The sequence below is a fragment of the Anabrus simplex genome, chromosome 6 (assembly GCF_040414725.1).
Source record: "Anabrus simplex isolate iqAnaSimp1 chromosome 6, ASM4041472v1, whole genome shotgun sequence".
NCBI classification, from domain to species: domain Eukaryota; kingdom Metazoa; phylum Arthropoda; class Insecta; order Orthoptera; family Tettigoniidae; genus Anabrus; species Anabrus simplex.
In genome coordinates this window covers 257,081,334-257,095,198 of record NC_090270.1, presented here as the reverse complement: position 1 = coordinate 257,095,198, position 13,865 = coordinate 257,081,334, and the positions used below count along the sequence as shown (strand labels likewise).

Sequence of the window (13,865 nt, the reverse complement as noted above, 5' to 3'; positions counted from 1 at the left end):
CCAATATATCTCGCATTACCATTTTAATATCTTGCCGCATATGTCAAACATCACCATTGGCCAGTAATACGTCGTATTTACCACCAAAATTATCCATAAGCATATCTATCTCTCCATTTACCAATATTAATTACCATAATATCTCGTCATTCATTCCCATAAATATATCTCAGCGAATAATTATTCGTAAAACCACGTCAACATGTCACTCAAATCCTAACTTCCCTACGTAAACATTTATCATTTCCAACTAAGCGGCAAATCATCTTAACATATCATTAATGTACTGCAACGGTACATTTCTGGGTTAAGTTTCATTTGTAATACACATGAACATGTTATTCTGTAAATGAGACACATGTATAAACTAAATAAGTTAATATTTACTCACATGTCATTGCGTCGTAATTGTAACCAGATCTAAGTTACTCAGAAATCAACTATCTTCTTTAAAACATTACGTCTGGGATATGTCTTTTTGTATACGTTGTTTCAATCCCGTAATGGTTGAAAACATCACTTTAAATCTCTCCTTGTTCAATTATGAACATTCCTATACTATGACATTGATTATAAACTCTGGAAGAAATACCTACTCCCATAATGATAAATCAACTAGGATAATCTCATTGCAAAGATAGTATCGACTGAGATTTCATCACGAAGAACTCCGTAACAAGCAACATACCAATGTTCACTACAAATATCTAAATACTACGTCTACGACACATTAGTCTCAAGATAATAAAATAATTCTTTGGAACTTAGCTTGCAGCTGCTGATGTTAGATGACTGGGTTAAGCTCCGATGTTGTCATCTTAGGGCTACCTAGAAAGTCCCCAACATCCATTACGTCACCATCAAGTAGTAGTCTCGAAACTCGGGTTAGCAGGATTAGCTGGGCGCTCTACGTCGGAAAGTCGGCTCCATCTCCGATTTAGCCTCTCATGTTGTAGCCATTAGTCATATATGAAAGAAACATTTCCAATATGGCAATTAATATCACGTCCATATCCTTCAGAATGTTCTACAAAGAATCTATATTATACTTTCGTTTCAGGTTATTATGCCAGAAATTCAATGTCAATTCCTTGCGACAGATTTTAACAGGTAAATTATCAAATTAGCTTTTAATTTTTTTTTATCCAGCCAATCAACCTATAATACGTTAAATTCCACTTGGTATTTCGTAACGGCCTTCGGTCTATATTCCGACTACTGTCCGGATACTATTTAATTTCTTCTGACTATCCGCCTCGATATTTGATCAGATATAGGCGTGATTCTAAAATTTCTTCACTGTGCAGGTTCTTCAGCTCTTATTAATTGAAATATCTCTCTTCTTCTTTCCGCAAGGATTATTTTTTTCGTAGATAAACTTACTTCGAAGTTTTGCGTACCAAAATGTTTTTATTGTTCACACTCTTCCTCTTTTTTAACAATTTTAAAAACTTTCTATTATTTTTTTATCACGGCCGCATGGATCCTTTATAACTTTACGTCTAACTCCATGACCTAGGCATACTTAATTCGCCAAATGAACATCTTTGCCGTCACATGCATGGCCTCCTTGATTTTATGCGTCCGTATTATATATACTCTGAAATCACGGCCTATTTCACTTAATATATTCGTTCTTTTTTAGATGTATGGCTCAATTACATAATCTTTGCGATCTCATTACCGTGCATGGCAAACTTTTAACATCGTATGACATCCTTTATTCCGTTATCAGGACGATGAAAACGGTACAATATGAAGAATACTCAAAAAGAAATGTGACTATCGATTGTGTAGAACCATACATAACAGACTTCTATCACCCTTGACTTCCAAATAGTACTCCTATATCTCAAAAGATAGCACTAGAGTTCAGTCTGCTGGGTCTGCTGCTAACACGAAATAACTCGGGACCGGTCCGCAATGCTCGGCTAGGCAAACACAAGTTTTCTCGGGACCGGTCTGCTATGTGTTAAATTCTCATTTATCTGGGAGGGCAATAAATGATTAAATTTTTATTTTTAGAGATTACGCTGGGGTAGTAGCATTTCAGAAGACAAACTACCGTACTTCTAGCCTAATAGAACCCAATACACACACGTTCACTTTCAAATCTATCTGTACCTGGGTAAGAATTAAGTAAGAAAGTATTTCAAAACTACTATAACTAATAGAACTACAATTCTACTGAAGAAGATTATTAAATATTCTAAATAGATGGATAGATAATATTCATAAAAGTGTACTCATTTTTCATGATGAAACTTGATTCCCGTGTGTGGTCTGCTAAGTTCCTTGCTCCTTCATGTCCTTCCTTTTGATGCGGGTGGCACTTACATGTTTAGTGTAACACGTTTGTGGTTGGCAATGAATCCCACACTGATTGGAATGGTCCTCTTGGAATTAAACATGACATTCTTGAGGCTGGTACAGTCGTTCGACCCTTGGTCTGTCGCCCTCTTCCATATAATTTTAGTGTAAACTGAAACTGACAAATGAGAATTATGACACGTTTGTGCCAGACCAGAATAAATATTTTACGTCTCAGGCAAAACTTAACTTGGATCTCGCCAAGATGAATAGTTTAAGATTACCACGAACCTGATACTCCCATGTGGCCGTCCCAGGTGGCAGATAGGGGGGTCCTAACCGGCTTGCCGGCGGACTAGAGGGAAATAAAATACCTCTTGCGGACCAAACACACTACCCCCTGTGGGTGGGGGACGCACATGTAGAATACACCCGCGGTATCCGCTGCCTGTCGTAAGAGGCGACTACAAGGGGCGACCAAGGGATAATTGAATTAGAACCATGAAACTACTCTTGATTCACACCATCATGCGGGGAACACCATGGGTTGCATGTACTTGCGAGTAGTATCACTAAATTGGTACAAAATAGGTTTGTGATTAGTTGCAGTAAAAAGCCTGGCCTGGTGGATTCCAGTACCCGTGCGTTGTACCCGTGTGGGCAACACCGTGAGTCTGGGCGTAGCCTGTGAGTTGTACCGCTATATGAGCGGCACCGTGGGTCAGCGTTGCTTGTGCTTGGTACCCACTATGTTAGGAACACCATGGGAATACCGGCGCCCGTGACTAGTACACCTAGGTGAGGAACCTTACCGGTTTGCGTTCGCTATGAGTGGCGCCATTGTGTGAGAAACACCATAGGTCTGCGTTCCCTGTACTAATTGCAATACTTGTGAGTAGTACCATGTTTTTTGGACCACCGTGAGTCTTCGCTACTTTTGATCAGTCCCCCAAAATGACAAATAGCATGGTTCTACTTTACTCGCGACATGTACCATTCTGTGGGGCCTTAGACGTGAATTAAGCACCCCTTCAGACATCAAGCATCATTGTGCTTTATAAATGGTCCCTTGGTCAGTAATACTCTAATTAACTACCTTCTTTTTGAGTCTGATCCACTGTTTTTGTTTGTTTGGTTTTTTTTTTTTTTTTTTTTTTTTTTGTAGGGTTCATGTCCATCCATTCATTCTTCATGACATTTTTTATTTTATTTTGGTCAGTGGATGAATTTGAATTTTTTGTTATTTCATTTCGTACCATTAGGGGCCAATGACCTTGATGTTAGGCCCCTTTAAACAACAAGCATCATCATCATCATCATCAGTTTAAGATTATGTGGAATAAAGGGAAGATTTGGATGGTTTCATAGGGTTAAATATCATTGTAGTTTAGAGGTGTGGCTCTTAGAAACATTACGATTGGCATTTTTTCTACACATTTGCTTCACATAATTGGTTCACTTTGCTTCAGAGAATGTTCCAACCTCGCGCACACTCGGTAGACACACATTTAGCCTTGAGTAGTGACAAGCATATCACGTGATCTCACACGCTTTACTGCTAAGGGTGGAAAGAAAAATAAAGCATGATGACGATTTGAGTTCGACACAACACCTGGCTGAATAAAACTCAGAACCTGTCCCCACTGATATCTTCAAAATAACACATAACATAAGAATAACACCAGGTATTAGAAAACACATGCAGTAGAACCTCGATAATTCGAAATCGGTTAATTCAAAATGTCGAGTAATTTGAAGAATCTCTCGTTCCCCGAAACACGAGGTACGGTTTTGCATGTTATTTAAATGGTTTAATTTGAAATACGGATAATTCGTAATTCGAAGAACAACGTTGGTCCCAGTATTGAAATTCAGACTTTTAATTCAAAATTGTCCTTCAATTTGTTAAAAATAATACTTTACGGCGTAATTTCAATTAAAAATTCTCTGCGTTATGATAGAACGCGTCTTCTGGAACGTGTATCTTTCCGCACTTTCACTTTGAGATTGGTGTGTCTACAGCGTGCTTTAGAGTTGCCAAGTTCTAGTGAAATCATAGTTCTTTTGTATTCTTCTAGTTACTCATTTTACTTAAGTTTTAGTGTGCAGTTATAAACTTCGAAGGTGTTATATTTTATTAATACTGTGTTTTTGGTGTTATATTTTATTAATACTGTGTTTTAGTTTATTGTTACGATATTTTAGTTTAGGGCACGTGTGTTCTTTTTTTTGTGGTGCGATGGTTAAGCGTCAGTATTCTTCAAAGACACTCGGTGAGAAAGTGAAAATTATGAGGGAGGTCGACAAAGGACAAAAAACGAAAACTGAAATAGCTAAAGACTTCGGAATTCCTGTGTCCACACTTTCAACATTTTAAAAAAATCGTCAGAGCATAGAAGCTCAGGAGATGCAGGGTGTAATTACAGCAAAGCAAATGCGTATTCGAGGAGCTAAACACTGATTTGGAAGTACAATTGATCGAGTGGTTTCGGCATGTTCGGGCAAACAATATCCCTGTAGATGGCAAGATTATTAAGGGGAAGGTGAATGAACTGGCGCTGAAGATGGATCTTGAGTTTCAGTGTTCGAACGGGTGGATTCAGCGTTTTAAGGACCGGCACAATATCATGTGGCAGGCAGTGTGCGGAGAAGCTGAATTAGTGAAAACTGGTGATGCAGACAGTTGGCGAGAAAACGTGGCTCACATAATCAATTCACATGCACCGAACAATATCTTCAATGCCAATGAGACTGCATTGTTTTTTTAATGCCGAGCCCAACGGACTTATGGTTTTAAGGAAGAGAAGTGCCATGGGAGGAAATCTTACAAGGATAGGGTCACAGTCCTTCTGTGTTGCATTGCGGACGGAAGCGAGAGACTTCCTCCCCTCGTCATAGGCAAGATCAAGAAGCCGTGATGTTTTAAGGGCATCAGGCACTTTCCGTGCAAATATAAGTCGTCTAAAATTTCCTGCATGACAGGCAAAATTTTTGAGGAGTGGTTGGTATGCCTTGAGCACAAAATGGCATTCCAGGACAGGAAAATACTTCTGTTGTTAGTTCGGTGCACTGCACACAAACATAATTTAATTTTAAAACATGTGCGCCTTCTTTTTCTGCCGGCCAACACTACGAGCTACTTGCAGCCCCTAGACCAAGGCATAATTTCATCTCTGAAACGTGCCTACAGAAAGCGACTGGTGCGTTACTTTCTTCGGGAAGTTGCTAGAAATATTCCGACGGGAAAAATATGCAAGTGGAACGTAATTGATGCAATGCGAAGTATGACAGTTGCCTGGGACTCTGTTCCTTCATCGACAATCAAGAACTGCTTCGCCAAGTGTGGTTTTGGTTCATTAAATGAGATAGAAGAAGACAACAGTGAAGATGAATGGGAGGAGTTACGGCAAAAGTCCTATGTTGGTATGACTTTCTCAGAATACATCACCATAGACCATGCGGAGAGTACTTCAGAAGAGCGGGATCCCGTCATGATGATCAGCTGTGATCACGTGATGCCAGAGGGAAATGCAGCTACAGCTGATGTTGAACATGATGAAGATACGGCGCAGGCGGCAACTATTCCGTCAAAGAATGATGTACTTGCCGCTCTCGCCGTGTTGGATTCGGTGATAAGTGCAAGTGATGCTGACAACGCTACAATTAAAGCTATGGCCCATATGGAGCAGTTCGTAGCTAGTGTTTATAAAAAAAAAAGGGATGAAGCAACCTCTCATACATTCTTTCTTTAAAAGGCAATAAGTCTAATGTGTGAAAAAAAAAAAAAAAAGCCCTACTTGATCATTAAACATTTGTGAACTATTCAGGTACTGTACATTATCTATTATCCTTGATATTTGTTTGAAATATATGTCTGGATTTTTAAAGTTTGTTTTGTTGGTGTAAAGTGTTTCCAATTTGGACAGCCTTGTTGGCTCCCCTGTGCAAGTGCTTTATACTGCACTTAAATCAACTAGGTTATAACCTATTTGCTTAAATTGCGTCGTGCATATACAGTAGATTACCGTACTTCTTGTCTTTGAATCTTATTTTATTTTTCCCAGGTGTGAGGTTACGTTTGACAGTGTATGGCGTTATCCAAGAGCATTATTTCAATAAATGCACCTTGTTGGTTACATTTAGGAATTTTTTCCCTACGGCATTTGAAAGGTTTAACTGTGAATCAAGGTGATTGCATGCTATAAAGGATCTTAGAATATTTTGTGATGCAGCAGGGGTTGGCATTTCTGAACTTCGAATTAGCGGCCGTTAATTCGAAATCACGTAATTCGAAGTCCAATTTTTGCGTCCCAACGACTTTGAATTAACGAGGTTCTACTGTAATTATTTACACGGAAAGCATAATTTTGATGGAACAAAACATACCTGTCGCATCACAAATTTTTGTTATTACTGCTTAGTACAAACACATTTCTCCTAGCCCTGAAAATGTTATTTGTCATCCCTTGTGAAAGAAATGCGATTTCCAACTTGGGTAAGAGCCGTCGCCACAGTTGCGTGATTACGGGAAAAGTTCTTGAATACCTGAACTTCACAGGATAAGTTTCACCTTTGGGGAGCAAGGAATGTTCAGTTTTGCTTGCCAGTTAGCAGCAAGATTGTTGAATAACACAGTGAGCCTATTTATGTTTGTATTTCGCATTCCATTCAGAAGTTAGAAATTTATTTTGTGTTGATTGGTACAGTGAAGTGCAGTGCATATTCGTTGCATGATACGGTGGCCTATATCTGGATTAGGAACATAAACGTATGAAATTTACTAGCATGGTACATATTTGTCTTGTGATAGTGTAGTTATGGATAAGAAAAATGTTGTGAAATTTCTTCGTAATGAAGACAAAATTAGAATCTGTCAGAAAGTGGACTGGCATCTACATCTGCGCACAGAGGTCGTAAATGTTGAACTCGCACCTTCGAGTTTCGACATGATCATTCGAGTTGGTCAAAGTTTATTCAAAATGGCGGCCGAAGTCATTTCTCCCGGACACACATGGTCGAGTGTAACCTCCAATTCATTGTCTAAGAGTGTGACCAAAAAATAATATTTAATAACCCACTGCTCCGAAATAAAAGACTTCTACTAACATTTGTTTTAGAAAATGTGTGGTCTGCAAAAATACTTTGATATTTTCATTAGCCCCCGTGCACATGTTTGCATATTTGTTGTTTGGTGTTTTTCACACCTTTCATTGCACTTGTTATTTTATAAGCCCCAGCGGGAAAGGTTTTCATATTTGTTCTCTCGTGTTTTCCACACCTTTTAATACTTTCCTCTCATCTTTAGAAATTCTAGATATAGTTTTCACTGTACCCACGGATGCATGATGTAAAATGCCCTCATGTCGGAAAAAATCGTATCTATTGTTTCCATATCTCTGTTGGATAGTTTTTTTTATTTGTACATTCAGTAGTATATTTTCTCGCTTAACACGTTCCTTTTTGTTGTCCCGTGCAGAAACGTCTTAACAATGTTTTACTGTATAGGCTTTTATTACTGTGGGGTCGCCTCTCCCAGAGGCATTTTATACCTTCTGTTAGGTGTAACTTTATGGCACTCCTCAGAAGTTCAGACACCTTTAAACTGCTTCACTGAAATACAGACATTGCTAACAGGAGAAAATTCTTCCGTTTTATCTGCCGTTGGGACTGGGGTCCTCTCCTGTCATCTAAACCACTGACCAGTTTTTCCTTTCCGATAAATTTATGTGTCATTTCCTTCACAGGGTTCACCCATAGCAGTTGGTTCCCCCTTTGGATGTGGAGTTTGGTAATGGCTGCTTGCCCCCCGGTCAGACAGTCGCAGATAGTACTGTCTACTGTTACATATGGTATCAGGATGACCCTGACCTGACCCGTTGGTGTCATTGAAAGGTATTGGTAAGAAACTTAAATGTTTCAATAGAATTGAACTGTTGGGTCAAAAAATGCCTGGAGTCTGTCTGCATCGATTCCTGGTTGTTTCCAGGGTCAGTGAATGAGGTTTCCTTCCAGAAAGCACCTTCGTGATAGATAAAGCTGTGGAAAGACTAGTTAGCGAAGATGATGAAATGTGGAAATTGCATAATGGTTATGTATCCATCAGCTGGCCCCGTGGTGTAGGGGTAGCGTGCCTGCCTCTTACCCGGAGGCCCCGGGTTCGATTCCCGTCCAAGTCAGGGATTTTTACTTGGACCTGAGGCTGTTTCGAGGTCCACTCAGCCTACGTGATTAGAATTGAGGAGCTATCTGGCGATGAGATAGCAGCCCCGGTCTAGAAAGCCAAGAATAACGGCCGAGGGGATTCGTTGTGCTGACAACACGACACCTCGTAATCTACAGGCCTTCAGGCTGAGCAGCGGTCGCTTGGTAGGTCAAGGTCCTTCAAGGGTTGTAGTGCCATGGGGTTTTGGTTTTACGTATCCATCAAGGTTACCACACTCGAACAGAGTAGGAAGTTCTTGGAAGCCATGATGTTTGGGCCAGTGCGTGTTAAGATTGAAAAGCACAAGTCTTTCACTGGACTTAATGAAAGCCTCATATGCATCCAGAGCCTTGCTCATCAATTAAGCAGCTCAAGAGGCATGCCAATTACTCTCTGTGCAACACAGAAGCTTTCATCTTAACCTTTGATTCAGAGACATTGCCTGAATGTTTCGCCTGACTGTGCGCCCATATTTCCCTGTTCCGTGAAGTGTTACAATTGTCAGAGGTTCAGTCACACCCTTGTGTGCACTGCTAGGGATCAACTGCATGTGGGACTTGTGGAAAAGGGAGCATGCTGGTGTTTGAATGCACATCCCCACCAGGTGTGTAAACTGCACTAATGAGCATGTCTCTCACTCCAAGGACTCGTACATTTAAGGATGAGATCAGGAACCAGGAGATTAGGACTTACAATCACAACTGCGAGCTCATTGGATTAGCTTTAGTGCGCCCTGTTTTTCAAATTGATTGATTGATTGATTGATTGATTGATTGATTGATTGATTGATTGATTGATTGATTGATTGATTGATTGATTGATTGATTGATTCCCAGGTGGCATGCTCCACCTCTGCATATTTTTCAAGTTGGATGAGATGATGTGATACTTATGTTCTTTAGCCCCATGTTAATGCTTCCTGGTGGTCTTGGTATAAACCTTCCTTCATGAACAGGGAATGGTACACACTTGTGCTGGAGAGAGGGCACCAAGGGTCCACCCATCTGTGTCATTTAATTTGGACAAGGGTTAGTCAATAATAGTTGAATTGTCGATATATTTATAATGTCAACATGGCCTAATATACCAAAAGCAGGGCAAAGCTTGTCAGTGTACACTGAACTATTACTAGTGAAGGCACTGAGGACATACTCTCATTGTGTTACAGGAATGTATAAGGAACAATCGAGGAACGGTTTACGACCTTATGGCCAGCCACGGGGACAAACGAAACCTGATCAATTTGACCATCATGAACAAGGACTTTGAGAAGGTGATCCGCCAACACATTCACAAGAACGATTACCTGGAAGGTAGGAGACAGTACTTGTTAAGAGCAATGTTTTACAAAAACAGGAATATATACTGACATGGCAAACGAATGTTCAGAGTAGTGTTGCATATAATGCTTAGACCTTCATGAGGCACACTTTCAATCACACATTGCCATATAAAAGTTTGCTCTCGCTTGCATTGCTTTGGTATCTAGTCTGTCCTTACAGCTACACTTTATATCCATAATGTTAGTCCATTAGAAATAGAAAGAACCGCAGGGCAGTTGAGAGAAGCTGTCTTAAACATCTTAAATGGAAGTAGTGCCATTAAATGGAACACATAATCAACCCTCATTGAGGGACCATATTGACAGATCTTCAATCTTAATACAGGAAGTGTAGGATAAGAAGTAAAGGGGAAGAAACATAAGATAAATACAGCTAGTAAAAGGACAAATATTAAAGGAGAAAAGGATCCCAGTTGGATAATGTAAGTATTGGTAAGAAACAAGTGTCAAATCGAGTCAAGATAGGCAGTTATAATCATGCTGGCGAAGAGGAAGGTTGTTCATTAAGCAAGTGTTGACATGAGGATCGCAATTCAGCAGTACTGCAAGGCGATAGGTCATTGGGACGGGAGAGGCAGGCCTGAGAGGTGTACTGTGGAATACAGTACTGAACAGCATGTGTGGTTACCTCAATTCTGATGGCACCTTCGGTAGTGGCTGCGCTGTTGATCATTGGAGGGGTGGAAATGAACTCTGGACTCAGTCCTGCTGGTGCAGTTGGATGGGAAGAGATGGAGAAGAAAAAAAAAATTGTCAAGGAGGCTTGCCAAGCAGAACAGACAAGAGAGCTTCTACAGTAACAAGCCAGTGAATTGAGAGAAATAAAGGATTGTGTGAAAGAGAAGCTAAGAAAGGTAAAACAGAGATAGTGGTCCAGAGCAGTAAGGAAATAGCAAGTTTGAGGGATAAGGTGAAGAGAATGGAAGAGGAGATAAAAGAATAGAGGTGGCAAGCGAAAAAGCTCCAGCAGGAAACTAGTAAGAAAAATATATTTATATATGGGTTACCTGAGGATGCTAAAGAAGATCTTGTAGCTGAGTGGTAAATGTAATAAATGAAAGGTTGAAGATCAACTGCAGGAAAGCTGATATCGATGAGATTCAGCAGATGGGGAAGGCAATAGGTAAGAGACCAGTGAAAGTTTCCACCATTGAGAGATAGGAACATGCTCGTCGGATGCTGAAAAGAAATGGATGTAGGAAAATTGGAATTGATGAGTGGGCCACTCATCTATTTGAAGAGAGCAGTGTATGAAAATGTAGGGATTGTCCTTTTGTGTGTCCATGTTTGTTCTCCTCTCCTTTTTCTATTGATTCCTCTTGCCACACTGACCCTTCATCATGTTCATCCTATTATGTGTTCCTTTTTATCTTTATATGACTTGATTTGACACTTTTTCTTTTCTTTCTAGTACTTACGATGGTGGTAATGGGCCTGTATTCCTCAAGAAATTGACTGATATATACACAGTATTTACTCGTGTATTAGACTCCCCCCCCCCCCCCCCCGGGCTTTTTGAGACAAAGAAAATGAAAAAAAAAAAATCTTGCATACAAGATCCCCCAAAGTAATTTGTCAGAGAAGAACAATGATTCTACTTTGAAGCGGGTACAAGTCTTACTACAGCTCTGATGACATCCACAAATTTGCGAATAGTTTCGTCTGTATGACCCTCACACATCTTTGTCCCATAAACATATTTCTAACACTATGATACAAAGAGCTTCCAGCTTTAATCCTCTTACTAATCTCAGCATCCAGTCGAGCATTCTCCATTAATTCACTCCCCAGGTATTTGAACGTCTCTGCAGTTAAGAACTTTACCCTGTGGCAAGATTCTCCCTTCAAAACTAGAGACGTATCCGGAATATCCAAAGGGCCCTACATCATCTTCCTTTCCTTGTCTTACCATTCCAACTTGTGCATTTAGATCTCCCATCAATAGCACTTCATTATCTTCAATCTGTCTCTCTACTTCCTCTAAAAAGTCTTCTAGATGTTCTTCTGTGCAACCTGTTTGTGGGGCGTAGAACTGAAATAGATATTTCATGCCATTTTGAAACTGGAGTCACATCACCATCATCCTATCGCTAAATAAAACAGTGTACACAATTGACAGAATCGCGTGTGTGCTTCTTTTTGGTTGCAACAAGATCATGGGTTCGAACCCCATGTCGGCAGCCCTGAAGATGGTTTTCCATACTTTCCCTTTTTCACACCAGGCAAATGCTGGGGCTGTATTTTAATTAAGGCCATGGTCGCCTCCTTCCCACTCCTAGCCCTTTCAGTAGTATAATTGGACAGTTCGGGCGCCACCACCCCCCACCGGCTCCCAGATGCCTCCTCCACCACCACCACAGCCAGATGCCTCCTCCACCACCACCACAGCCAGAGGCCTCCCAGAGGCCTCCTCCACCACCCGCGGGAAATTTGAATTTGTAAACAAAGCCACGTGCTTTTTGACAGCTGTCATAGACAACAACGCATCGCTCACCTCAGTACTGCCATCTTGACGGGCCTAAACCTCAGTAGTGCCAACGTAACCTAACTAGTGCGAGATAAACAAAGCCACGTGTTTTTTGACAGCCACGTGCTTCTTGACAGACAACAACGCATCGCTAACCTCAGTACTGCCATCTTGACGGGCCTAAACCTCAGTAGTACCAACTTAACCTAACTAGCGTGTGGTAAACAAAGCCACGTGCTTTTTGACAGCCACGTGCTTTTTTGACAGCTGTCATCCGCCATCTTTAAACCACAGAGCACTGTGCTGCCCTCTTTATCGTAGTAGATGTAAATTCGTCACCTGTCATCGGCAGTGCTGCTATCTTGGCGGGCCTAAACCTTAGTGCTACCAACTTAACCTCACTAGCGTGAGATAAACAAATCCACGTGCAGCTGTCATCCGCCATCTTTAATCCATAGAGCACAGTGCTGCCCTCTTTAGCTACTTACCTTTGAAATGTGGTACGTCACAGCTGTCATCCGCCATCTTGCATCCGAAACCTCAGTGCTGCACTCTTTAGCTAGATACCTTTGAAATGTAGTGGCGGCAAATTCTTTATGCTCTTGTTTGGAAACAAAGCCACGTGCAGCTGTCATCCGCCATCTTTAATCCAGAGAGCACCGTGCTGCCCTCTTTAGCTACTTACCTTTGAAATGTGGTAGGTCACAGCTGTCATCCGCCATCTTGCATCACAAATCTCAGTGCTGCACTCTTTAGCTAGATACCTTTGAAATGTAGTGGCGGCAAATTCCACGTGCTCTTGTTTGGAAACAAAGCCACGTGCAGCTGTCATCCGCCATCTTTAATCCAGAGAGCACCGTGCTGCCCTCTTTAGCTACTTACCTTTGAAATGTGGTACGTCACAGCTGTCATCCGCCATCTTGCATCGCAAACCTCAGTGCTGCACTCTTTAGCTAGATACCTTTGAAATGTAGTGGCGGCAATTTGAAAAATTCTTTATGCTCCTGTTTGGAAACAAACCTATGCGCTTTTTTGTCAGCTATAATCCGCCATCTTTAATCTAGAGAGCACCGTGCTGCCCTCTATGTGGTGGTGGTAAATTCTACACGCTCTTGTTTGGAAACAAACCCATGTGCTTTTCTGACAGCTGTCAACCGCCAGAGAGCACCGTGCTGCCCTCTTTATGCCGGTGGCAAATTCTACGTGCTTTTTGACAGCTGTCATCCGCCATCTTTAATTAAGAGAGCACCGTGCTGCCATCTTTAGCTAGATACCTTTGAAATGTGGTGGCGGCAAATTCCACGTGCTCTTGTTTAGTAAACAAAGCCACGTGCTTTTTTGACAGCTATCATCCGCCATCTTTAATCAATAGAGCACTGTGCTGCTATCATGCGGGTAATTTCGTCAGCCGTCATCCACCATCTTTAATCTACAGAGCACCGTGCTGCTCTCTGTAGTAGCGGGCAATTTGAAAAGTTCTGTTACTTGTCATCCGTCATCTTTAATCAACAAAGCATCGTACTGCTATCTTTAGCTACATACAT

General features: G+C 41.1%; 1 protein-coding gene across 3 annotated transcripts in view; it reads left to right on the top strand.

Moving 5' to 3' along the window:
• dor (vacuolar protein sorting-associated protein 18 dor) overlaps positions 1-13,865 on the top strand; it is a 291,400-nt gene that overhangs the window by 120,305 nt on the left and 157,230 nt on the right. For all 3 annotated transcript variants that reach the window (XM_067149280.2, XM_067149279.2, XM_067149281.2), the window contains one exon: positions 9,681-9,825. In XM_067149280.2, coding sequence (XP_067005381.2) covers positions 9,681-9,825 — 145 coding nt within the window. The remainder of the gene's footprint in view (positions 1-9,680; positions 9,826-13,865) is intronic.